This window comes from Zonotrichia leucophrys, chromosome 18 (genome assembly GCF_028769735.1).
Source record: "Zonotrichia leucophrys gambelii isolate GWCS_2022_RI chromosome 18, RI_Zleu_2.0, whole genome shotgun sequence".
Lineage (NCBI taxonomy): Eukaryota > Metazoa > Chordata > Aves > Passeriformes > Passerellidae > Zonotrichia > Zonotrichia leucophrys.
The window spans coordinates 2,619,031-2,644,914 of record NC_088187.1 but is presented as its reverse complement, the minus strand read 5'-3'; the positions used below and the strand labels follow the sequence as shown (position 1 = coordinate 2,644,914).

Genomic DNA, 25,884 nt, shown 5'->3' with positions numbered 1-25,884 from the left:
AGAAGGCCACTGGAAGATAAAGGGCTCTCAACTGGTTTAACTCCTCCAGTACTTTTCTTCGGTCAGCTGTTACAGCAGATGCAATTTGTTCAAAACCAAATAAAAGACATTCCTCAGCACCATCCTATGAAGATGTTAGAGAATTCTTCTCCCTCTCCAATACCACGAACTATACAGAGCCCCTTGGCAGGCTACAAGCAGCACTGAGCAGGATTAGAGACTGCTCACTACTGGCCCGGATCATCCTCATCTCCTCCACGGGCCAGTCTATCCCCACAGGAACGTGCCAGGACGCATGGAGGAGCCTTGGGCCGTACCTGCACTTTGCATCCCACTTGCCAGAAGCACCAGCTTCCCGATTCAACGCTCAGATCACCAGGCAGCTGCACTGGGCACACAGCTTCAGCTGGGACTTGGTAAAGCCAGATATTCCAGTTGACTGAAGTGCTCTCAGATGACTACAAAGAGCAGCATTCGCCATCAAGTAAGACATGACAATGGACAACTTTTACTTCTACCATCTCAGCGGAGCTGTCCCCCTGTCCTGTCTCTATCCCCACACCAACACACGGCTTTGTGCCATTGGCTGCAGAAACACAGACCCGGGAGCCTGATTCAACTGCATTACACCATCAACAAAACTAACACAAACAGGCAAAGCTTTCTCCAACACCGAGGTTAAGCCTCAGCTCCAGGACGGGAGATACCAGCAAGAGCCTGTTCCCACGGCACAGTGAAGGGCAACCTGAGACAAAGGCTGAACAACTTCCTTCACCGGTTTATTACACCTGTTTGCTGCGTGCTGGAAGTAACGTGCTCCTTCATTCAGCAAGTTCTCGCAACTTTGGGGAGGGGAAAGAAAAACCACCAATAGTGACAAGATGCATTTAATACAGGCATAGAGGGAAAAAAAAAAAAAAGAGAGAGAGAAAATGCTAACAGAATATCCCGAGGGAGTCAGAGTCACTGCAGTTCTTGCTCTTGTCTTCTCCAAGACCCGCTGCTCGGAGCCAGCGGCAGCACCGGAGACTTGCGGGCCGGGGCATCTCGGACCGCAGCACCGGGCGGGAGCGGTGCCCGCAGCCCCCGGGAGCGGCCCCGGCCCGGACCCGCAGGAGGGCCCGGCAGGAAGTCCCGGAGCGGCCACTGCCGCCACCTCCCCCGGGGAATCCCGGGATGCGGAGCGGTACCCGCGGGGCTGCGCGCTCCGGCCGGGACAGACACAGCGCAGCGAGCCCGGGAGCGGGCACAGCCGCACACAAAACCCCACCAGCCCTCAGCGCCGCGGCTGCAAGTTCCACCGGAGACACTGCCGGCGTCCCCGGGTGCGCCGGGGCTTCACGTGTGGGCAGCCCCGACACGGCCGGCCCAGGCAGCGCGGAGAGCCCGGGCACCGGCGAAGGGAACCCCCTCGGGGGCGGGGGCACCGGCGAGCACCTGCCGGCCCCGCCGCGCTGCCCAGCACGGGCGGGCATGGCGGGGGCCGCCCCGGGGAGCTCTGCCGGGGCCGTGCCGCCGGACCCCCCGCCGGGACCCCTCCCGGGAGCCCCTCCCGCCTCCCCGCGCGGCCCCAGCGAGTGGCGCTTACCTGCGGGGGCTGGGGCCGGGCCGCCCCGGCCGCGCTCCGCTCCGCGCCCGCTCCCCCTCAGCTGCGCGGCGGCCTCGCTCCGCGGGCACCTCCGGGCGGGGCGCGGCGGGCGGGGCGGGGGGCGGGACCGTCAGGTAGGCGGGGCCCTGCCATGCAAACCACATGTATGGGCGTGGTCTAGCATGCAAATGAGGTCGGCCCGCGGCTCCGCCTCCCTTTCGGCCAGCGCGCTCATGAATAATTCAGCAGCGCGCTCGCTGTAGCCAATCAGAGAGCGGCACCGCACGGCTCGGGAGCGCGGGCGCCCGGCACCGGGAACAGGCCGGGAAAGGCGGCCCGGGAAAGGGCGGCGGGGAAAGCCGGGGCCGGACTCCAGGCCCTTCCTCCCGGCTCCAGCCCCGCCAGGGAGATCCCAGCTTTCACAGCCTTGCCTGTGAAAATTGGCAGACTTTGCAAAAAGTCGAAGCCTTCGCTGGAGAGAGGAATACGAGTCCCACCGCACAGTCCCGCAGCAGCCATGCCCTGTCCTGCTGCAGGGAAGAGCAGATGGACAAAGAAGCTGTATTTATGTATAGGGCAATGGCAGGTGAAAGTCTGTCCACTCTGCATCCATGCAAAAGCTTGAAATTACCTCTGACAAGGGTCCAGTAGCAGTATTTCACCCACGTTTCCAAAAGTTATGTTTTTCAATTAAACATTCAGTTCTTTCATCTTCTTGCAATGCTCAGCCGATCTGCATCACAGGCCAAAGTGGAGCAGTGGTATCAGTCTGGATCATGCTCCTGTTCTGGGGTGGGTAAAGGCACCATCAGATGTTACAGTGCTGAGCAAGGCAGCCACAGTTTCTCAATCCTCCCTGCAGTGGTTATTAAATTGTAATTGTCTTGTGCTGAATCAGGGAGTCTCTGCCCCAGTGAAACTCACTGGGTGGCTCTCGTAGAGTTCATCGATACAATTCCACCTTGGCATAAAGAGATGAGACTGATTGAAATCAACGGGAGTGAGTTTGACCTAATTCCAGGACAAACATGAGCCTTGTGGGTCAGGCCGGAGTTCTCCTGGCTGCGTCTGTTCTTAGAAACTCCCTTCCCACTGCCTTTAATCTGTAGGAGAATGCTGAGGGCAGCTGGGGCTGCCAACCCCGGCTTTAGCGAAACTATCGGAGCCAAAGCCCTGCTGGAAGGAGGAAGAGGAAGGGGAGGGAGCGTGGGAGGAGCCGCCAGACCCCTCACCTCAGGAGAGCCCCGCCGACTTCCAGCATCTGATAACGGGGGCGTGTGTGTGAAACAGGAGCCGGCGCTGGCAGCAGAGCCCCGGCACCCTGGGCTACGATACCCTGAGCACGCAGGAGGAAGATGAAGGAGGAAGAGGTGCCGTGTGCCAGCAGGATGTAGGGACACCTCCAGGCCGTGAGTCACGCTGCCCGGCCCGGGAACAGCCGGCGGAGGAGCAGGGTTACCCGGGTTACAGCCACAGTATGACCTTGAGCAGGCATTCACCAGCTGCTGCTGCTGCTGCTGCTCGGGTCCCAGCAGCCTCCACAGTCTCCCTCTGCATAACTGAACATTTCTAGGAGATTTAAGAAATACACCGAGGAGCTTGAATTGTTGGAAAAGGATTTTTTTATTGCTTAGCGTTCTCCACATCTCCAGAAGGAATTAAAAAAATACCAAATAAAACACATCTAAACCAGTTGCTATTACAGTTCTGAAAACTCTGATATCAAACACAGCCTTGCTTAGCTCACTTCCACCCACTGAGCAGACCTTCTGGCACCTGGCACTTTTGGCATAGAGGCTAAAGCAAATTTGGTACCTAGATATCCTGGTGGAGAGCAGACTGGGAAGCTCATGAGGAATTTGTAGCTTTTCTCTTTACTCAGGGACCTCCCATGTGCAAGAGAAATAACAAGGGGCTGCAACTCAGCCCAGGTGAGACTGCCAGATGCAGTGTGCTGATAGTGGTGGTGAAGTTTTAGCATGGTTTAACACTATGTGGCCAAAATGCATCTCAGCACAGCTGCTGCAGGAGGCCAAGCTGCCGTCTGCAATGCTCTGGGGCTTTCTTTGGCCTCTGGCTGATGAAATTGTGTTCAAGGCACAGTTTCCTGCTCTCAAGTGTCTGGAAACTTTCCTCCAGGTGACTGAGTTTATGGCTGTGCCCTTTCCAGACCAGAATCTGATCTGATGGTCCTTGGCACAGCTGAATGACAGAGGCTCAGGCCACCAGCACTGATCAGCTTATTCTGTCCCTGATTGACCTCAGTGACACTCCAACCATTCCATTGGTGTAGCACAGTGGTTCTTTACGTGTGACAAAAGGATCACCAGCAAAGTGTTTTCTAATGGTCCACAGTCAGCAAAAGATGACTCAGGAAAGGCAGGCTGGTGGTCCATGAGGTGAGAGAGCTGGAGAGCCAGTGGCTTCACGAACAAAGCAGTGTGTACTCCAGCCCAGAAAAGCCCAGCTAAGCCAAACAGACTCGTGTGCTGTAAATCACACATTATGCCTGAGCTGTCTGGGTGGGTGAAGCCAGTAAAGTGGCCAACTTCCCGAGGTTCCAGTTATCACAGGCTCTGTTTTCTGTAATATTTCATTAATCAGGATAACAACTCCTGAGTAAAACTCTTCCCTTTATTCCATCCCATTTCTGCAAGTGACAGCAGCTTCAGTGATAAACATCAACGGGCAGCTTGAACTCCTTCAGTGAATAGAAGGTGATTTCTCCATGATCCACCAGTGCAAAGACCAGAGGGACGTCCCCACTCAAATACGTCACCTGCTTCAAAGCCCGCAGGGAGGGGATCTGCTCATCAAAGCTACAGAGAGAAAAAAACATCCTGTTTGCTCTCCAAGCAAGAAGAACACAGAGGCAAAGCTGTGCTGGCCAGCCATCACAACAGCTCCCTTTGGCCTGAGGAGCTGGTAGTGATTCTCCCCACCCACTGCAGTCCTGAGAGTGAGTACCCAGCATGCCTGGAGCTGGGACCTGGTGAATCCTTTGCCAAAACCAAGGAAACTTGTGCTGGGAAGATCTTTAGGTTGCTGGGATCAACATCTGACCTGCTTTTCCCTCCTTTTAATTCTGCAGAGTCTGTTTGCTCATCAATGAAAGTATTTAGGCAACAAGGATCATCCTACTGGCTGATGACATACCTTGGTAAAACTGCATTACCACCTTCCTTGCTCTGTCTACTACAGCTGCAGAGAGCAGAGGGACAGTTTCAGTAAAGCAAAATGAGAAAAGGCAGAAACTGAACTTTGTACCTAACTACAGAGTTCTAGTATCAGGTTCTGGATCCAGCAAGAAAGGGGACACATACCCTCTGTTCTTAGTGATTTGAACATTACACTCGACAAAGATCAAAATACTGAACCTATGGCTCAGAGCCTGTAGCAAGCTCTGGGGAGGTTCATCTCTGCAGAATTCCAGAGTGACCTGCACTGACTGAGGATTCAGCTCCTGTAGCACTGGGTTCTACCTGAATTTCACAAGCATTGCATAAAAGCTGTGGCTTCTTTCTCCTGACTCCCAGTGATACTCAGACATGAGCAGCAACCACATGACCAAACAGTGTGGGTTGAATGCAAGGGCAGGGGAAGAGGGGGGAAACTGTGGCCATAGTCTCCAACAAAGGATGAGGAACTGAAAGAAAAAAAAATCCTGGGCAGGACCACCCTCAAGTGAGACACTCTGAAGATCTGTAAAGCTCACAAGATGTTGGGTCATTTACAGATCATTAGGACTTCGTTTCCACAACAACGGCAAGGTTTCAGAAACAGCACAAGATTCGTGGGTACCTCCGAACACACATCCTGACATGGGGCTTCCCAGGCTTTGTCTTCTTAAACGTGGACACAGCGTCTGCTTGATACACGTTGAAGTCTATCTTCATGGCCTCTGGGTCCTCCTGCAGCCTGCAGGGGAACACACCCACACAGGTATGGCATCAGAACACTGCAGGGTATGGGTGCAGCAGAGGGAAGAGGGAGCAAAAACTCCCTTTAGTTTGGGTCTAGGTTTGACTAGTTTGTGTCCTTTGAAAGGCTTCACTCCTCAAAGGACTGACCCTGCAACTGTATCAATTACTTTCCAGAGCTTTCCTGTGGTCAGAGCAGAGCAAGATCCTGGCTCACATCTGCCCTACACCCTCACAAGAAGCAGCACTAAGACAGCAGCAAAGCACTGCAGGAACTGCTCACAAGCACCACACAGACTCTGAGGCAGGAGCAGAACCCAAAGTCCCAAAGCCAAGGTTTCATAACCACTGAAGCAGGGATGGTAGCACATTCCAGGGATGAGGCACAGGTGAAACCAAATCAAACCTCTGGCTGGTGGGCAGAGAAGGAAGGGCAGGATAAAAGAGGAACCCTGCTGTTTTAATTGGCCTGGAAAGCCCCAGCTCTGCTGCTGCAGGACCTGCCACTTCATGGAAATGTCACCCCCTCTCTAGAAATGCCAGGGGGTCATGGAGCAGAGCACTGCCTTCTCTTGGCACCCTGGATGTGCAGCAACTCCCAAACTGCTGCTGGGAGCACCTCGCAGACCTCACAATCAGGGACAGTCACAAGACACTCCCGCTCCCCACAGCTCCAAGCTGACTGGCTGGATACTAACCAGGAGGCTCCATCCAGGATGTGGGAGGGCTGCAGCACACTGATCTGCTCGAGGAGCTCAGCTGGAGGGAGAAGGAACGGGAAAGGATCAGACCAGCAATTTCCCTCCCAGGGCACTCCAAGCACTCCACACCACCCACGAGCCTTCCTCCTCTGACAATGGCTGGCAGCTCCACAGTCACCACTGGCTACTTCAAAGCCCTCAACTTCCTCATCTCCTCCCAACACACAGCCCAGACACTCTGCAGTTGCTTTGCATCTTGCTGGCCCTGACTGCACATGCCTAACAGCCCAGCAGGAAGGACTGCAATACAGCAGGACATGGGGAATGGATTAGAAGCCCTCCCAAGGCCTTGTTTATCCTGGCACTTGAGTGGGCTATAGAAAGATTCTCCTGCTCAAAATACTGTCCCCTAAACTGATGTTCAGCTTCTCCATGTCATCCCTTTTGCTGCTGCATACCAGACACTCTTTCTCAGAGCTGGGAGGGAGAGAACGGTCCCTGTCAGGTTCCCAGAGCCATTACCTGGTGAGGTCACCTCTTCTGGCCGCAGCAGTGGTGTCACAGCTTGGTTCCAGAGGTGGGAGGGTCGCTTCCAAGCCCTCTGCTGCCTCCTCTGCTCCAAGAGGGCTTTGTACTCCTGCCAGTTGGAGCAGCCCCTCACCTCCTGGTCGGCATTGACACTGCTCTTGTACCTGCTCTCCCTCTCGCGCTGCCTCCTCTCCTTCCGCGACAGCTTCTCCTGTTTCTGGTTGATCTGTGTGCACCAGGAAGCTGCATCCACCTCCCTGCCTGGCACGTTCTCTGGCAGGAGCCTGCTGTCAGGGGAGGGCAGGTGTGTGCAGGGCTGGTCTGAGGCCATGTTGGGAAAGGTGATGGTGGTAAAATCCCAGCGGGGTGCATGGGTGCCAGTGCTGTTCTCCTTGTGGTCTCCAGCCTGCCTGCTGGAGAAGCTCAGAGAGTCCTTTTGTCCTGTATCAAGAGGAACTGGCATTGACTCCCCCTCTGCACTGACAGCATCTGGTTCCTTTGGCTGCACTGACAAGGGCTTCTCATCCACAGGAATGGAGTCTCCATAGTCATCTCCATCTTTGCTGGAGGTCCCTTCAGCTTCTGGAAGGTCCTCACATACTTTATGTTTCTTCTCATGTAACCTAAAGACAAAGGAACAGTAAAAAATTCAGGGAGAGCATGTGGTAGAGCTTGCTTTCCTTTAAATTCTGCCTGCTCCCTGTTAACAGGAAGAATGCAGTCTGCCAAGCCTGAAGGAAGGACAGCAGAAATGGCAGGAACCCCCAGATAGGTCTGCAAACCCTTTAGAACAACTTCTTTGTGAGACATATGCGAAAAGAAAAAAGCAGGAAAAACTAAAGAGTGAATGCCAAAGGCAGATTAAACTTCTGAGAAGTCCTGCACAAGGTTTGACTTCAACGCCCAAGAGAATCTCAGCCTTGATTTGTATAGACAATGTTCCCAACCTGCCATGCCAGCTCCACACCCCAGACACTGACCCAAACACCGCCATGCAAACACGATGGACTTCAGCCAAAGCAGCACAGGCCAGGCAGAAACCTGCCTGCCAAGCACCTCTTATTGGTGTGAGATTCAGACTCTGATTCCAGAGAAGATGGGGCAGTTCTTAGACCAGCAGTTTAATCTCTCAGTTCCTACAATTCCAAACTCCTCAGGCACTGATTTACTGTCAACAGAGACTCTCCAGCCTCATCCTCCCCGTTTCTGAAAGGCTGACGCCACCTCCTGGGAACTGTCAGAATTATGAAAAGAATTGCTCATTGTCAGCTTGTGGGGACGTTTCAGACATGTGCAAGCCCTAGGACACAAGTCTGCTCTCTGCTGTTGAGTCTTGGCAGGTAAGTTGGACTGAGGAGGTGGATAAATGGAAGATGTGCACTGTGGTAGCTGTGCTCCTGTTAAAAGAGTAGGAGGAGGGGCCTGACCCGTGTTCCTTTTGCACTGACTTCTCCACTCTTCTCTTGTGACATCTCAGCACCACAGAGGGACCTGGGGGCAATTTGCCCCTCTCAGCCCTGGCATGACACACACGTGTGACGAAAGGGAACACTGCAAGGCGTTCAGGAAAAGTGCTGCACTGCCTGGGGACAGCCAAGAGCAAGGTGCCATACAAGGTCACCCCCAGCAGGAGGGCCTGGGGACACTGCAGCAAAGCAGCTGCTCCTGAGCAAGCAGGCCCGGAGAGGATGGGAGAAGGCTCTGGGGCACATCCTTACCGGGGGCTGGAACTCCTCCTCCTCCTCTTGCAATGGTGTTTCCCAGAGCTCTTGCAGTGACCTTCCAAGTTCAGCTGCCTCTCATAGGGAGACAGGACAGTGCTGGAAGGAGAGACCAACACAGAGGCTGAGAGCAGGGTGGTGTAGAGGAACTCCCTTCTGCCCAGCCCCCAGAATACAGCAACCAAGGACACAGAAAACGCCCAGGTGGGACCAGGACAGCCCTCAGTTCATGCCCCAGTTCATGTTCCAAATCACCTCCTCAGGAGGGAGGAGCAAGGAAGGGCAGAGTGGCACTCTTAGCCTTTAATCCTCCCAAGAGATGGAATGCAGGGCCAAAGCCCTCCTCTCTGGTGCCATTCCCTGGGGCCAGGCAGTGGGTACAGAGAGTCTCAGGGTCTTCAGGAAGGAGAAAGCAGCACGGGAAGGAAAAGTTGATTACCTGGGGTCAAATCTCAGTACAATATAACCCAGTTGCTTCAAATGGCTGAACACCTTAGAGCAAAGGAAAGCAAGAAGGTTAGATAACAGCTCTAAACACAAACAATTTACTTCAGTTCCACTATGACTGACTGATGTCCTGGGGTGACTTTATGATGCTTGTATCCCCATGCATCTGTTTAGCCCAGAAATAAGTTTTGCACCTTTAAGATTGGTTCTGAGAGTGAAGGGGGGAGAGAAGAAGTGTGCAGTTTGTTTTCAGATACTGCACTCACTCCTACACATTCCTGCTCCTGACTGTGTTGTCTGCAGATGGACAGACAGTGGGACAGAGCTCTCCTTTGCTTTTAGTTAGTTTTTAGCTAGCTGAGGCAGAGAAGTTCCCTGGATTGTGGGTTTTCTTTTTCTTTGGACCTGTTTAAGCCTGTTCTGGACCAAATACCAGAAGAGCACTGGGAGCTCACACCTGTGGCCCACTGGGCCAGGCCTGGGCTGTGGCATTTCCAGCATCAGAGGACAGATAAGAGACTGAGTGAGTCAAGCTACAGCCCACTAAGGGGACTTTTCTGAGTTGGTCATCTCTTTTGGAGGGGCAAGAGGTTTTATAGTTTAATACTGTTTTGGTTTTTTTTTCTGTGCTGGTGAATATTTTGCCTTTTAAATGAACAGTTTTTTCCACTTTTCTCCAAGGAAGTCTTTTTCCCAAAGCAGTTGTGGGAGGGGCTGCTTGAATTTGCTTTCTAGAGGAAACCTCTTTTAGAGGTTTTTCTCCTGAAATTGCCCTAAAACCAGGACAGTGAACACAGTGTGGCACTGGCAGAGGAGCAAATGCCAGGGTTAGGACCCAAAGCAAAAGTGAGGAAACAGGAACTGAACAACTGGAAGAAGGTGAGTGGGAAAACTGAGGATGACTTCCCTTCCCTCCCCAATCAGCCTACCCTGCTTCCAGTCACTGGAAGAGCTTGTGTGGCAGAGGCTGGCCTTTCTGCCTTCATCCTCCTCCAACAGCTGGAGGTCCCAACACACCTGGTAATGTGACAGGCTCATTGCCTCCTGGCACAACAGGGTCTCGTAGGCTTCCTGGATTGACAGGGGCACATCTCTGTAAAAGAGCTGGACAGAGCCCTGCAGGGCAGAAGCTTGGTGTGAGTCACAGGAACAAATCTATGCAAGCTCACAGCCTGTCCTTTCCCACTGCTGCTGACAGCTGGTCCCTCCCTGACAGGATATCCATCTCTCCCCACGTGCCACCTGGACCTCTTACAGTCCCTTTCCCATACCCTGGTTTGATCAGCCAAGTAAGAAGTTCCCACCCACAGCTCTCAGCTCCTGTTTGGAGGATGCACCTGGGAGCAAAATACTCAGCTGACAAAATAACCACTGCTTGGGCAGATAAACTAACTTTGATAATCTGAGTGATTCAGGATACAGCACAACAACAAAAGCACTCATACCAGCAAAACTGAGAACTGCAGCAGAGGAATGAACAACAGCTTCAGGTGGCATCAAATTGGTGCCTCCTCAGAAGCATTTACTTCCTTTACAGACCCAGAGATCCCATAGGTAACTTCCCCTGGGAACAGCAAATGACCTCCAGGAGGCTGTTTTAGGCTACACTTTTTCCCTCCTTTCTGTCTTTTTAAATGGTGTTTATTCACAAAGAAAACAAAACCCTAGGAACCACACCTTTTCCATGGCATGGGCTGAAGGCATCTCACTGTTTTTTTCTGCTTTTGGGGGATTTTGTACTCAGCATCTGACTAAACCACTTTATTGCCATCAATTTGTTTACAAACTATTTCTCAGAATGCCAGGGCAAAAAAGCCCCACCTTTGCTTTAGGATTTAAGAAATGGCATTAGCATCAGATGCTCACAATCTGTTTATTTTGCTGAGGGATAAAAGTTCCCTTTAGATCAATGCACCAGATCTAAATGCACCAATGTTATCAGATCAACTGATAACAGGTTTTGGTGGAGAGACCAAAAAAACCCCTTTCTACAGCAAAGAAACCCAGCTGAGCCCTAAGCAGCATTTCTGCAAGCAGAGGAGCACTGAACACAACGTGGTCTCACTACTCTGTCTGCCACATTTAGATTTCTTTCTGCCATATATACTGGGAAGAAATCCCAAGCAGCAACCCCAGAGATCTCTGCTTAAGCTGAATGAACTGGCCACAGATCCAACTGACACACTCTGTCAGTGACACAGAGGCTGCTTGAGAGTACAGGGTATGAAGCCACAGCCTGGTGACAAACAGGTCCATCAGAACACACTAAAAGAGACAATTCTTTGAGAAGCAGCTGTTTATCAGTCATTACAGCTCCCCCAGTCAGTGAGGACCCAGTGCCCTCATCCTACTTACACACTCCAGCAGGTACAGAGCTTCCTCGGGCAGCAGGCATTGTTTGCCTCGTTCTGAGAACCCCATGGTGTGCCAGAACTTTCCCTGGAACAGGAGCACAAATCCCTGATTGGTTCTGGCTGTTCCCTGCTGACAGCCAGGCTCCCTTCCATTGCAAGAAGCAAATTAAGGAATCTGTGAGGCAGCAGGAGATGATGGCACTGAGCACACTCTGTGGCACTCACCGCAGGGGACTTCAGCTCCACGATGCCCTGCTCTGGTTTCCACTCAGCCTTCACCAGATTCCCCCTGAGAAGAATAAAGATTCGTTTGTTACTGCTAGTGTGGCCCACAATCAGCTCCTGGTGTAGCAGCACAAAAGCTCAGGGAGGTGTCAAAGGCAGCGAGTTTCCAGGTGGCATTTTTACAAGGCATCAGAAAGCCATAATCCCCTGGCTCTAGCAGCATCACTTTATCACCACCAAAAAGTTAAAAGTGTCTTCAGTCAGCACCACAGAGACATGTCCACAGGCTACAGCAGCTTGCTGGAGATGCAGGGCCTAATGCAGGATATGTGGATATTGAGGAACTAACACCTCTGAGGTTGCCCAGAGAAGCTGTGGCTGCCTTGTCCCTGTAAGCATTCACAGCCAGGTGGGATGGGGCTCTGAGCAACCTGGTCTAGTGCAAGGTGTCCTTGCCTATGGCAGGGAGTCCAGTGGGGTGATCTTTAAGGTCCTTTCCAACCCAAACCATTCAGTGTTTCTGTATCATACAGAACTCAGCTGCTGCCAAGACATCCTCTAATCACTGTACCCTACCCACGGGGACTCACAGGGAAAAAATAATAGCTGCAGGCCAAGCAGAGAAGGTGTGTGTTGAGAGGTGGGTGTGAATGCCTCCCAAGTGATAAGCACCAAAGTCTGGCAGCAATGTTGAAACCACCAAGACTGATAAATCAGGGACACTGACACCTGGTCAAATCTGCACAGGCCACACAGGAGCATCAACAAGACACTCTGTAACTTGGATCATGCCCAAGAAGGCAGTGGAAGCTACCTGCAAAGGCCACAGGATTACACATGCACCTGTGAAAACCAAGAGCCCTGTGAGGGACTTTCTGCAGCCACAGGTGTGCCAGCACGTCCCTGTGCTCCTTCAGGGACAGCCAGGCTGTGTCGCACTGCTGCTGCTCCAGCACGGGCACTGAGTGCAGGTGAACCGCGGGGGGTTTACTGCGCTGACCAACACCTCCTGCTACCAACAGGGGTTTACTGTGGTGTCCAACACCTCCTGCTGCCAAGGGGATCGCACCCGTAACCCCCGAGCTGTGCTCTGCCCGCCGGCATCACCCCTTCCACGGGGAAAGCCATTCCCAGCGCCGCTCCAGGATGGACTTACGGCCGCTCCGGGCGCTCCTCGCAGAGCAGCCGCCACTGCTCCTCGCCGCAGCGCCGCAGCCTCTCGGCCTGCCCGGCCGAGCCGTCGGGGAGGAAATACTTCTGCCCGCGGGGGCTCCGCGGGGCCTGGCAAGGCTCCGGCTGCTCCGCCGTGCTGCGAGGAACAGCGGGGTGGTGAGGGATGGGAGAGCGGCCGCCAGCCCCGGGACCCCGGACAGCAGTGCCCCCGGGGCCTCCCGTGCTTCGGCAGCCCCTCCAGATCCCCGTACCGGGCGTTCCCGCGGTGCTTCCCCAGGCCCCGTACCGCGGGTCCGCCGGTACCTCCCCGGCCCCCTCATCGGTGGCTCCCGCCAGTGCCTCCTTTTCCCCGGTACCGCGCGTTGCGCCGGTGCCTCCCCGGTCCCCAATAGTGCAGACTCCCCCAGTGCTCCCGCGGCTTCCCGTAGTGCGGGTGTCTGCGGTTCCCCATGGCACCTTCCCGGCCCCCTCACCGCGGGTTCCCCCGCTGCCTCCCCGCTTTCCCCCCTTCCGCCCCACCTGAGGCGGCGGGACCCGCCGGCCTCCATGGGCACGTGCCGGACCAGCGTCCTTCCGCCGCCGGGCACGAGCGCCGCCAAGAGCGGCGGGCTCCGCCAACGCGCCCCCTGGCGGCTCGGAGGACTGCGAGCGGCGGGGACCGGGCACCGGGGAGGGAACGGGGGAGGGACGGAGCACCCAGGGATGGGCACCGGGGAGGGGACGGAGCATCCAGGGATGGGCACAGGGGAGGGGAGGGAGCACCCAGGGATGGGCACAGGGGAGGGGACGGAGCATCCAGGACTGGGCACCGGGGAGGGAACGGAGCACCCAGGGATGGGCACCGGGGAAGGGACGGAGCACCGAGCCGGGCACTGCTGAGGGACAGGGCCGGGCACCGGGGAGGGGACGGAGCGCCGCGGGCGCAGCTGAGGGACAGGCCGGCACCGGGGGGGACGGACGGCCGCACCGGAGGGACGGAGCCCGACCCGCATGCTGAGGGACAGAACCGGGCACCAGGACGGAGCACCCAGGGCCGGGCGCTGCTGAGGGACAGGGCTGGGCGCAGGGGAGGGGACGGAGCATCCAGGACTGGGCACCGGGGAGGGAACGGAAGACATTCCAGGACGGGCACCGGGGAGGGGTCGGAGGACCCAGGGATGGGCACTGCTGAGGGACAGAACCCGGCGCCGTTACGGGACGGAGCACCCAGGGCCGGGCAGTGCGGAGGGACGGGGCCGGGCACCGGGTTTTGCCCGGGATCTGACCCAGGTCTGCCGCGCTGAGCTGCCCCCGATCAACACCCGCCGCTCCCTCACGCCCCATCCGCAGCCGGGATGGGAGAAGGGAGGTGGAACCAACCATGGGTGGATGGAGTAAAGGGCAGGAAGATCCTGCACCGGTAAAACTACGGTCAAATACGGGTAAACAGGCTGGGTTTAAGTTAAAAAATAAAAAAAATTAAAAAAAAAAAAAAACCACTAAAAACACAAACAAACAAACAAACAAAACCCCCAAAAATTATTACTAATTAATATTAGTCCCAGGCTTGGATATCTGCTCTGTCCGGGCTTCTAGGGAGCAGAGCAGCACCTGGCCCACCTGTCCTTCCCCTCTTTCCCCCACCCATGCTGCTCACAGGACCTTCTATCGTTTTCCCTCTCTCTCCTCACTGCATTTTGCCCTTTCTTAAATACATTTCTCCAAAGGAAAATACCTTTTTAAATAACAAATTCTTAGCAATTATAATATAAATCATTCTTAAATTCTCACAAATTCTTAAAATCTTATCAATTCAACAAATTCTTCATTTCCCCAGCATCACAGTACATTTCCCCAGCATCACTGACAGGCTGTGCCCTGCCATGGGGCTGTCAGGACCAGCCAGACCAGTCTGGAAGTGGCTGTGTCCTGCCCACTGGGGCAAGAGGATTGTCCCTTCAGTGGTGTCACTGTTTCTCCTGGCCTCCAGCGGTGGCTGGTGCCTTTGACTGCCTGGAGTGTGCAGTGATCCAGCAGGGCCTCACACCTCTGCCAGCATGGCTGGACTGGCTGCCAGGGAAGGAATGGACAGGTCTGATGGGGAAATGCACCAAAAGTTCAAGTTTCACCTCAAGCCCGTCTCCTGTTGCTGTGGGATATCTCACAGGAGGCACTGAGCCTCCTGTGGAAAGTAGGAAAAACACAGCTTTTCTCCCTACCAGAGTCCCTGGGTCCAACTGTGGTTTCCCAATAAAAACCCTTTGACAAGATGCCAACAAAAGGAGATTAATGTAAAAACCATTCCCTTCCATTTTCCACTGAAATGATTTAATTTTCACTTCCTGCTCATTATTTCCTCTGCCTGAATTGAGCCTTCACCTTGTGAGAGGGTCAGTGATTTTGGCCAGCAGTGCCTCTCCATGGCATGTGGGAGGACAAGAACAATGGATGGGGCGAGGGGCAGAAGGCTGTGCAGGGGCAGTGCTTTTTCACCCTGATTTCCAAAAAGTACATGTAGTTTGGAGACTACTTGGGCTGCCTGATTATCACATAATCCCAGGACCCCACATCCTGTGGCTTTCAACTTTTGGGCTGTCACCCCTTTGTTTAGCTCAGTCTTCTTAAAATAGCTGTGTTTAAATTGCTCAGGGAAAAGCTCTGATCCAGAATTTGCTTTTGTCACCCACTGTGATTACAAGACCCAGAAATGTCAAGACTAATCTCAGTTCATGTTTCTTTTCAATACTGGGATTTTAGCTGTCATGTGGTGGGGGGACGTCCTGTTCCTCTCAGGGGCACCAGCAGAGCCCTGGCAGGATGGGACTCGTGTTCTCCCCAGCTGAATCCTCTTATCAGCCCTAATTCTGTGTCACCAGCTGGGTGTGGGTGGTCCTGGGGGCTGCACTTCCTATTCTGCACTTACACATGGAGGGTGAGGTGGCTCATTTTTTTTCTCTTTAGATATTCTGGGTTTAAATTAGGATTTTTAATGTTAGCTTTCTGTCCAGCTGCTTTAGAACTGTAACTGTGGTGCTTGTGGTGGGGTTTTTTAACGGGCTTCTTTTCTTAAATTTGGGGTCTTTTTACCTTTGTTCAGGGTGGAACCTGAATGCATTTTGAGTGGAGCATGACTGTTCTGGGCTCTCTTTGTGGACTGGGCTGTGGAAAGAAGCTGAACTAATGGTCCCTGAGCTGAGCAGTGGTGAAACCTGGCACTGTGAGTGAATGGTTTGCTCAGGGGGTCCTGGGAGCTCAGATAATGATGGGAGTGGGACTGGGAGGTCCCACAGGAAGGCTGTGGGTGTGTGGCACCAGGGAGCAGAGCAGGATCCAGCCCTCGCTGTCTGGCTGGCAGGGGAAGCCATGGAGGAAGCTGATGGTGGAGGCCAGAGCTGCTCCTGGTTCCCCTGTGGGACACTGCCATCATCCCAGCTGAGAAAGGCTTTATTAGCCTGGAGAGACACCACACTGAATGAACCAGAGCAGTGCGTGTGGGCCCTTGGAGCAGGTGAGTGTGGTGCATTTACCCACTTTGCTGTGGTGGGGTTTTTGTCTGATTGGGAAAATGTTAATAAAGTGTAAGAAAAGCGGGGGCTGTCTGCCTCTTCTAAACAGGACAGCCTGTTCCTGGTTCTTCCTCCTGCTTCTAACTCTTCTCCAGCGGGGAGCAGAGCTGTGGTGTCTGAGGATGGGTTTGAGTCCTTCCAGTCCTTTTCTGTTGTGCTCAAGTCGTGTTTATGCAGTTCCTGTATTCACAAGTTCGTTGTGGTTAACTCCTGGATGAACTTGATGTAAATAGACTCAGTGTTTTTTGAAAAAACAGGAGAAGGTTTGGCCTTAGGATTGTTTTTCTAGTTTCATGTAGCACAGCCAGGTGGGAATTGCATGCTCTGTGCTGGAGCAGAGCAGCTCTGCCAGGTACAGCTACCTGCTTTAATCTCTGTGTTAACAACTCCTGCAGTTCCTGGCAGGGTGTTTGGAAATATTTTAGTAATTCTGCAAAAACCAGCTGTGCCTCAGACTTTACAAATGGTAACACTTGGAAAACAGTGTCTGAGATGGATAGCATTGCCATCCTCTTGCCTTCAGTGCAACTCATGGAGTATGCTCTGATAGCAGGAGGTTTGTGTGATTTGGGACAGAAAAGGATGGTACAAATGTTCAAGACCAAGATGGAGGGGGCTCTGAGCAGCCTGGTCTAGTGGAAGGTGTCCCTGCTTTAAGGGATGAGCTTTAAGGTCCCTCCCAACCCAAAACATTCTGTGATTCTATGAAACTCCTTAAAACTGGCAAGTGCTTCAATTCCTGTGTGTGTTGCAATACCTGTGGTGTTATCACAGTTGCTCTGAGCTATGCCCAACAAAGCTGTAATCATGGATTAGCTGTAGTTCAGCAATCAGTTGTCTGATTTTTATTATACTTAGTTATATTCTAGTGGAAAATCTCAGTTCTGAGCTTCCAGAGCATCATTGAGACAACTTAAACTTCTTAGAGCAGGCCATAGAAGGGGTGTTTTGGCACTCTGTTCCAGCAGGATTTGGCAGACCTTGAGCCTACACTGAAGTATTTGGGTTTGGATGCAAAGCAGGTAATGGTGTCAGGTGTTACAGCTTGTCTGGGAGGTGTGGGATCTGTTTTCTAGCCTCACCTGGGAGTCTTTTGGCAAATTCCTTATTGCTTTAGGATGCCTGTGATCATTCCCACAGCATGTCACAGCTGGGAGTTTGGGCAGGGCAATGGAAAGAGACTTTTGTCCAAACAGGAGATTACTGTGGAGGGTTTCTGGGCTAAACCTCTGTTGTCACTCATCAGGGCTGGGCTTAGAAGACAGAAGGAGATTTTTAAGAAAAAAACCCAAACAAACATGTCTTTGAGAACAGGACTTTGGGGATTAAGCAGTTAATACCTCTCCATAACCACTAGTGCTGTGGTTTGCTGACAGCTACCACTGCCTCCTGATGGCTGAGAAATTGAAAGAGCTTAAATTTCACGCTGTCTTCTAAATTTGTGGTAGAAATTGCCTTTGTGTAACTTTCCATACTGCAGGACAATTCTTGGGGTCTGCTTGGTGGCAGGAAAAGTGTTAGTGTTGTTATGCAGGGCTGTGGTACAAAATCAGCCACTGGAAACCCCAGTACTGATCTGAATCTGGGCTTTCCAGTGTCACTGTGTGACTTTCTGGAGCTGCTGTCTGTTGAGCACCTAAGGATTTATTTGCAATCACTTACTGGAAACTGCACTTTGTTAATTGTATGTAAAAACCAAGGAACCACTGACCAAGTGCAGCAAGATTGATTGGAATGGTCAGGAACCTTTCTTACCTCAGTGATGTGCTGGGAGAAATGCTGAGTAATTTCTGTCTGGAGAGAATGGCTGAAGTTTTCTTCATTTCCCCAACCTGCCTTGGCACCCTGCTCATGGTTCAGCTGGACAGACTGACACTGGGGTGCCTGCCTGGGGTGAAGGAACCTCACTGTGCAGACTTTGAGGGTACAGATTATGCTCCTTGCTCGAGTTTCAAAACTTCTGCCATGTGTTTGTGCTCACCAGGTAGTTGGAAATGTCTTCCCTGGCTTTGGTCTGGAGAAGCACTCAAAATCCTGCTGCTTCTTGCTGAGTATTCCATGAAAGGAGATGCCTGGCAGGGAAATGCCTTCAGGTGGGAGACAAGTGACTGAGTCAGGACACCCAGGGTGCCTTTGGCTTGTGCTGGAGACTGAGAGAGAGGATATATTGTTTAAGGCAAGGAATTGGGAGATGAAGGATCTGCTCTGCAGCGTCTCATTAGCTTGTGAAGCTTCAGGCTATTCCTTACCTGTTCTGTACAGCCAGGCTTTAAACCAAATGGAATGAACAATTCACCAAATGGAATGAACAGTTCCTGCTGTGCTTGTGTGGCTGAGTCCATAAGCAGGTGATGGTGTGCTCAGAAAGGGTGAGGGGCTGTTCAGTGTCTGCACCAGCAGCCCCAGCACCACTGAACTCTCTTCTGTGTCTGTGTTTCAAAGGTCTGTGCTTAGTTTATTTGGAATGCTGGTGTGTACCTCTCTGAGCTCTTGAGTTTAATTCAAGTGCTACAGCAAGAGTTTAGAATAATGATGGTGTTCTAATGGCTCCAACAAACAAATCAGCCCTGTGAACACCGAGTGCCATCTACAGCTCTGTGACAGGCTGAGACAGCTTCAGTTCCAGCACTAGAGCAGGTTGATTTGTTCTGGGTACACAAGGCCAAAGAGGATGTTGCTTGCTTCCTTTTCTTATGGGGAGCAAACTATCAGCAGAGTTATTGGATGGAGTGGGAAGGGATGAGTCTAAGGCTGGCAGCTGGTGTGAAGCAGGCACTGAGGGGTGGGAAGCAAGGCTGGTTGTGATTATGCTCTGTGCTATTTGAAAACTGGGCTGCTGCTTGAAACCTGGCCCATGGCAACACTTGTGGGGTGGGCTGGAGGAGCTGGCTTGCCCTGCTCTGATGAGGAAGGTGGGAGGAGGCTTCATGTGATGATTGTTGACTCCTTTGTCTGATCCTTCTGTTCTTTCTCCACCAGTTTTGACTCCACAGCAGCTCTTCAATGCTGGGAGAAGGTTTGCCACTATATGACACTTGCAACCCCTTTAATATCCTCTCTGGTCTCCGTCCCTCCTGGGTGTGTGGCTTCAGGAGTCCAGCTGGGAGCCTGGTGGGGTTAATATCATGGTCTTTGATCCCAAGTGTCCCACTGGCTGTGGGATCCTGCAGAGTGCCCTGTCTTTGGAGACATTAAATAGATGTTAAAGACTCTGACCCCTGCACAGAGCTGGCCTTGACACTTCCCAGCCAAGTGCTGCTTTTTGCATTTGAAGCTGTACCCAACTTTCAGAGCCTACACCAGGGCTGTTTTGTGGCTGCAACTCCCTTTTGCTTTAAACTCATAACCTGAGAATTTTCTCTCTAATGTGTACATGGTATTTTGTGTGATTGGATTCCATCTGGAGTAAAAAGGCAGGTTTGTAGGAGTGGTGCATTTCTGCACTGAAAGAACTGTGTAAATTGAAAACCACTCAGTGCCTGAGGGCTGTTATCTTTCTGCCAGTCACGTGTGGGTCTGGGTGCAGATTGTAAAGGCAGTTGTCTGCTTTTTGCTTTTCAACAAGGCTTTTGGCTGAAGAATAGAGTAATTTTCACCTGACATAGCAAAGGTATTTTTTTAAGTCCTCTAAAGCCACACTGGGAGCTGATGTGCTCGATGGAGCACTTGGGGGAGGTGTGGAGTCCAGTCTGTGTGTGCAGCAGCCCTGGGACATGTGGATGAATATTGCATGTGGCAGCTCCTGCCACATGTGCAGGGACTGTCCCATAAATGTTTCCCAATAACCAAGCTGCTTTCCCCCTCTTCTCCCATAAATTTGTTGCTAAAAATTGAACTAATTTGAAAACCTGAATCCATGCTGGGCCCTACTGCCTGTGCTTGCCTCAGAGAAGTTGGCAGAGCTCCTGGCTGTTTTGGGGAGTGATTTATGTCGTGACAGTGCTGCTGTTGGTCATCCTGGGGGCACTGAGCTTCACTCTCATTGCAAACCTCTGCACACCTGAGCCGTGCTGCACTTGTGGTTCCAGAGCAGCTCTCATTGGTGTGCAGCTAAATTAATATTTTTGCTTATTTTATTTCAGTTGTGAGCACAGAGAACTGGTATCAGGAATCTCTCAATATCCATCTATGAGGTTTTAAAAGGTGTGCTCAGGCTGAGCTTGGGGGACAGGCTGGGATCCAATCTTTGTAGGTAGTGCTCTGAACAACGACTTGGAAAATTGAGGGCGATGCCACTGAAGTGAACAGCCGTGCTCCTTTCTCCTGAAAGCCTCATTTTCCTTTTCCAGGCATTGCTGGGAGCTGTCAGGAGCTGTAGGGATGGGTAGATTTAATCAAGAAGCTGCTCCAGCAGAAATGGCTGTGCAGTGTCAACTTGAGCCAGGTATAACTTTGTCCTAATGCAACTGGAGAGACTTTTTTTATTTTGCCTTGGTACACTTCTGAAAGGAGATGGAATTTATTCTGAAATACCTGGCAGCAAGCTGCCCTGCATGCAGGGGACAGCATGAGGATGGAGTTTAGCTGGAATTGGTCTGCAATGTGTGTGAGCAATGACCCCACCGGCCCAGCAGGATTTGGGGTGGGAACAGGCCAGGTTAAACCCTCTGGCTACACCTCCCCTTGCAGAGGTAACCCTGGATACAGAAACCCTTCTGTTATCAGTGTGCAATGCTGTAACAGGACGCCTGCCCTGGCTGACAGTACCAGAGGGCAGCTCTGCTATCAGTGGGTGAAATGCAGGAGCCTCCAAGGGGGGAGGATGGGGAAAGTCTCCCTGCCTTTGCTGCTGGGTGGGAAGGAGGATTGGTGTCAGGGTGGGAGGCAAGGGCAGGGAGGTGATGTGCTCCCCTCTTTGGGCCAGAAATGCTAAAGTGACTCCTACAACTTGTGTACCAGGGGTTTTAAAAGGATACTGAAAGTTTGGAAGGCATGTGGAGGGAAGGAATGCAAGAACTCAGTCGGCTTAGGCCTTATCAAATGAAGACTGGGTGACTTAATTACACTTAAGTACTTTGCCAGATAACAGAGAGCACTTTAATAGTACCAAAAAAAAGGCACAATGAGAGCTTGTCTGAAGGATAAAATCAGATCAATTGCAGCTGGAAGTACTGTGCAATCTGCTAATGACTTCCACTCCAAAGGGAGAAATGCTGTCTCCTGGTGGGATGGCATGAATTGGCCAGACTTGTCTGTATGTCAATATGCATATTGACTAAAGCAAGGACCTCATCTGGCTGAAAAAGACAGGCATGGAAGTCATCAGGTGGGAAGGGAGGTGTTTCCCACCACGGAATGAGGGCAGTGGGCTCTGTTTTCAGCACTGTGAGGCTGCAGGGTCCAAGTTCTGGGGTTTTGGACATCTGGCCAACATCTTTGTACTGGCTGTGACAAAGCAGCCGTGCAGGTAAGTGGGATGATAGTCCTGCCTTGGTCTCAACAGCCACAAACGCCCAGAGTGTGTTCAGTGGGCCAGAGGCAGACCTGGTGTTCCTGAGCTTCTGGAGGCAGTGGGTGGAAAGCAGCCTGTGCTCATATGAGAGCAGAGAAATTGCTTCTGCTGGCTCTGTTTCTGCACTTTTAATGCTGTTAACATTAGGGGGGCATTGTATCCAGATTATTCATGCACTGTTAATAACTCCAGACTGCTGTGTGCTGGATCTTGCTTTCAGTTGCACCCAGCACCTCAGCTATGCTGAAGCCAAGGGAGCTGTGCTGACAGATCTGAGAAAAGTTAGAATTCGATATTAAATAAATCTGCATCCGTTTCCAAAGCATGGCTATAAAACAGGAACAGCGTGATCCCTGCTGCTGGCATAATTCCATTTAAATTATATATCTGCAGATGGAAAAGCTGCTGGTGGATCTGCCTAGTGGTGTAGAGAGAAATGGAGCACCAGGCTTATAACACTTGGCAGTATAAGCCTTGATCTTTTCTTTATGGACTGGAGATGAAAGTTTTGTGGGTCCAGCAGCTCTCCTGCTGCAAGGAGGTACCAGGGATTCCAGGGAGGATACAGGAGTGTGGAAGAGCCCACCTCCAATGCTGCTCCCCCTGTGCTTGCCCTGCTGCTGGAGAGACACCAGATGTGAGCCCTGTGCTTGGAGGTGAAATGGGATGGTGCAGCACTGGGCTGTGGCACCACTCTGGGATGGAAAGCCTCCAGGGAAGCATTGCTCGTGATGAGATCCATTTGCGAGAAAATGGAGTGCCTTTCTCTGGCATTGCAAATTCCACCTGCAATTGCAGCCCTGGGGCTGAAGGCTGCTTGGTTCCTCTTTCAGCTCTAGCAAGGCTCCAGAAATCTGATGGTGCCTTTGAGGAAGGATCCTGGTTTAATTAAGTTGTAACTGTTGGGAGGCCAGTGAGTAATTTCCTTTGTTAGCTGCTGCCTTGCTTGGGGAATGGCTCCCATTGTAATTAATGAAACCTCTCTCTTCTGCAGTGCATGGAAAATTGTCTGGAGACTGATGAGGGCCCAGACCCTTCCAGAGGTGCCCCTGCTGCTTAGGGACACCAAAGATGCAATTGGTTTTTGTGGGGAACAGACCATCTAGCAGCTCCCAGGCAAGCAGGTAAATAAACTGGATGTGTCAGCCCAAAGGGTCAATAATTCCTAGGGGAGAATGGAGAGGTCTCCAAGAGGTGTTGGAGGCCCAGGAGCAGGATTGTGGGTCTGGACCTCACCATGTGCTCAGCTTTGAGTGTTGCAGGGTTCTGGTGCTGCTGAGCTGCTGCTCTGCACAGCATGGGTGACTGTCTTGATCCTTCTTGTGAAAACTTGTGTAAAACTGAGAATCAGAACATACCCACCCACTGCAGGTGGTGTTAAAGAGCAAGAAACCTCACACAGAGTCACAGGGGGAAGAGCCAAAGGCTCCAGCATTGCAAGGTGAGGCTGAAACTCCCCACAGCAGGCTGGAGAGGCTGGCTGGAACCCTGGGCAGTTTCTGTGGTCCCCAGGGCCTGTAGCTCCAGCTGTGCAACCTGATGTTGATAAGGATTAAGTGCTGCAGACACTCACATTGACTTCGGGCATGGAGCATGGAAAGCTCCTCTCTTTCATTGCTAATAATTCTCCAACCTGATTTCTCTTTCTCCAGACAAACCAACACGTTTCCCAGCAGCTGCCTGCTAAATCCCAAGCAGGTTTTGTAATTGGCCCCATTTCCCTGGAAGCTCTGCCACAGCAAAGCAGATTTTGTCATCTTTTCATTCCTCAGGAAAGTTTTCTTTCTCAGTGAAGAATGAACTTTTTTAATTCTGCCTTCAGTCCTTCGAGGTGTGGGTTGTGGGGCTTTCTGGGGCTGGAGGAACAGCTTATCTCTGCCCCTTCAACTGCATTGCTAAATTCTTGATAATGCAGATAATCGAGAATCACAAATATGAATTTGAGCTTCCCATATTTCCTTTTTGGTTTTTGTAGGCAGAGCTGCATTTGGGGCTCTTGTTGGTTTGCTGAGATAGGGTTCTTTGGGTTGAGACCACTGAATGCTGCCAGGGGCTGCTATGGGGTTTTTGACAAATCCTGATTCTCTGGTGGAGAGATCATGTACACAGCAAATCCTTTTCCAAGAGTGTCCAGTGCATCAGGGACCTGCTGCTGCCAAAAATCTGCATTTGGGAGTTAAAAGGAAAGAATGTGATGGAAGCCCTGCAGTTGTGGGCTGCAATGGCTGCAGGACTTTAATGTTGGCCTGTTTTCACCCTGAAGAAGGATCCTGGTGATCCTGATTTGCCCCTGAGTGTGTTGCCAAAGGCAGCTGGAGCTCTGCGCTTCCTCTGCCTGCAGGGTCTGCCTCAGGACAAGAATTTACTGGGAAACAGTGGAGAGTGATGGACCTAACCCTGCTGCAGCTTCAGACAGGGGAGGCTTGCTGCCAGAGCCTGCTTGCTGGGATGGGCTGTGTAAATGGGGGCTGCAGGCACCTGTGCCAGGCAAATGTGCTGCTTTTTCTTGGTGCAGCCCTGTGGGGGATGTCCCCCTTACCTTGGCCTGCCAGGGGCTCCTGGTTTTCCCTGGCAGCTCTCCGTGGCTGAGAGCACAGGGAGCACAGTGTCAGGTAAGAGCATCTCCTCCTGGGAGCCCGAAGGCTCACTCTGGATAAATTGGCAGCATCAGCTCTTGTGTTGCTGAGCAACTCTGTGGGCAGCTGGCAGTGAAGGAGGGAGCTGTGAATTAGGGAAGGATCCTCATCTGCTGGCTCTAATCAAGGTCCTGGCCCTGCCTGCAGCCTGGTTTGGCCACTTGTATTAACTCTGGATGAGCTCTGGTTGAGTGTTCATGGTGCTGTGAGTGTTTGCATTTGTTCCTAGTGCTTTGATCAAGGTAATAAATCCCAGATCCTTTGGCAAATTGAATCCCACCTGGGAGTCTGTGAGAGCTGTTAACATTGATGGGCTGAGGTGCTCTGCTATCTCCCAGCCTCCTCCAGCTCTGCAGGATGGTGCCACCTTTCCCCACAGTCCATTTTGGGATCATGCTCAAGGAGGTGAGAAGGTTTCCCTCCCTCTGCCTCTTGGACTGCTGTCCCAGTAGTGCTCTGCTGTGCTGACAGGAGTCCTTGGGCTCCAAGGAAGAGTGTCCTGGGGAGGGGGACATCTCACAGGTGGGCCCTGAGGGTGGCAAACTGCTCCCCAAGGCTTGAGCCCTTCTACAGTGAAAAAATAACTTCTAAACTTGCCTTGTTTCCCATTTGTCCTGTCTTAGGAAAGATAACACACTTGGGCTTGCTATTCTAAAGCTATTTCTAGCCCTGGGTGCCCCACAGATTTGGACTTGAATAATTAAGCTGAAAATCTGGTTCCTCTGAAGGGAGGTTCCCAAACAGAACCAAAGCCTGGCACTGCTGGGCAGTGAAGCTTCCAAAAACAAATGGGAGTTTCTCCATGGGTTTGTGAGAATTGCAGTGAGGTCAGAAACTCACCTGTTACTGCTCTGCCTGTGTCAGAAAGGAGCCACCTGGGGCAGCCACTGTGGTGGCAGGAGGCTGGTTCAGACCTTCCCTGCTGAGGGTGAGAGGGGCACTGGGTGTCAGTGCTCGTGAGAGAACCCAGCTGCTCCCTGGCCAGGGGTGGGACACAGCTGGGGAATCATTGCCTGTGTGCCCCAAGGTCCCAGGGCCCTCACCCTGCCCCAGGCCTGGGATCAGCAGGTCAGGGAGATCTGCTGCAGCCCGAGGAGGCTGCAAGGGAAGAGCTGCCAGAAGGGAATTCTTGTCAGGACAGGGTGTGAAGTGATGCTTCTGAAATCCAGGCTTGAGGCAGCCAGAGAGCTTCATGTGCTGCAGCCTCCCTGTGGTTTGAAGGTCCCTCACCTTGAGCTCTGTCCATGCTGATCCTCACCTGGGGCTGTCCTGACCACTGCCCCATCTCCCACATCTGCTGGCCCAGCTCTACCTGCAAGAAACCCCAGCAGCTTCCAGCATAATTTGCTGCTCCCTGAAAATCTTGTGTTGGTTTTGCATGTTGTTCCTGAAGGCTGATTTGAATGTTTTTAAGCTTTTTGGCCTTTGGTTTTGTTTGCCACCCACTCCCCTGACCTGCTTTGCACTGTGACTTTCTTCTGCTGGCTGCAGCCAGCAATTCCCCAACATCAGTCTCCATTAGGTGACACCTCTTTACCAACATTTACATGCTCAGTGTACAATCAGTTAATTGCTGTGCAATTTCTCACCCAGG

The 25,884-nt window shown here is 52.2% G+C and overlaps 3 protein-coding genes across 5 annotated transcripts in view; 1 reads left to right on the top strand and 2 right to left on the bottom strand.

Moving 5' to 3' along the window:
• LLGL2 (LLGL scribble cell polarity complex component 2) overlaps positions 1–1,684 on the bottom strand; it is a 33,309-nt gene extending 31,625 nt beyond the window's left edge. For both annotated transcript variants that reach the window (XM_064728614.1, XM_064728616.1), the window contains exon 1: positions 1,589–1,684. The gene's annotated coding sequence lies outside the window, so the exon portion shown is untranslated. The remainder of the gene's footprint in view (positions 1–1,588) is intronic.
• A 1,508-nt stretch (positions 1,685–3,192) lies between these two features.
• Positions 3,193–13,256, bottom strand: TSEN54 (tRNA splicing endonuclease subunit 54). 2 transcript variants are annotated; one of them, XM_064728673.1, is made up of 12 exons: positions 13,177–13,256; positions 12,641–12,793; positions 11,485–11,548; positions 11,261–11,344; positions 9,923–10,021; positions 8,898–8,950; positions 8,456–8,557; positions 6,732–7,360; positions 6,207–6,267; positions 5,390–5,506; positions 4,745–4,789; positions 3,193–4,407 (listed from the first exon to the last, which is right to left on the bottom strand). In XM_064728673.1, exons 1-12 carry the CDS (start codon positions 13,203–13,205, stop codon positions 4,257–4,259), a joined length of 1,587 nt encoding a protein of 528 aa, XP_064584743.1. In that variant the 5' UTR covers positions 13,206–13,256; the 3' UTR covers positions 3,193–4,256. The 2 variants fall into 2 exon arrangements, with proteins under 2 accessions (XP_064584743.1, XP_064584744.1); XM_064728674.1 differs by lacking the exon at positions 4,745–4,789.
• A 2,503-nt stretch (positions 13,257–15,759) lies between these two features.
• CASKIN2 (CASK interacting protein 2) overlaps positions 15,760–25,884 on the top strand; it is a 77,258-nt gene continuing 67,133 nt past the window's right edge. The window contains exons 1-2 of the mRNA XM_064728577.1: positions 15,760–15,853; positions 15,992–16,144. The gene's annotated coding sequence lies outside the window, so the exon portion shown is untranslated. The remainder of the gene's footprint in view (positions 15,854–15,991; positions 16,145–25,884) is intronic.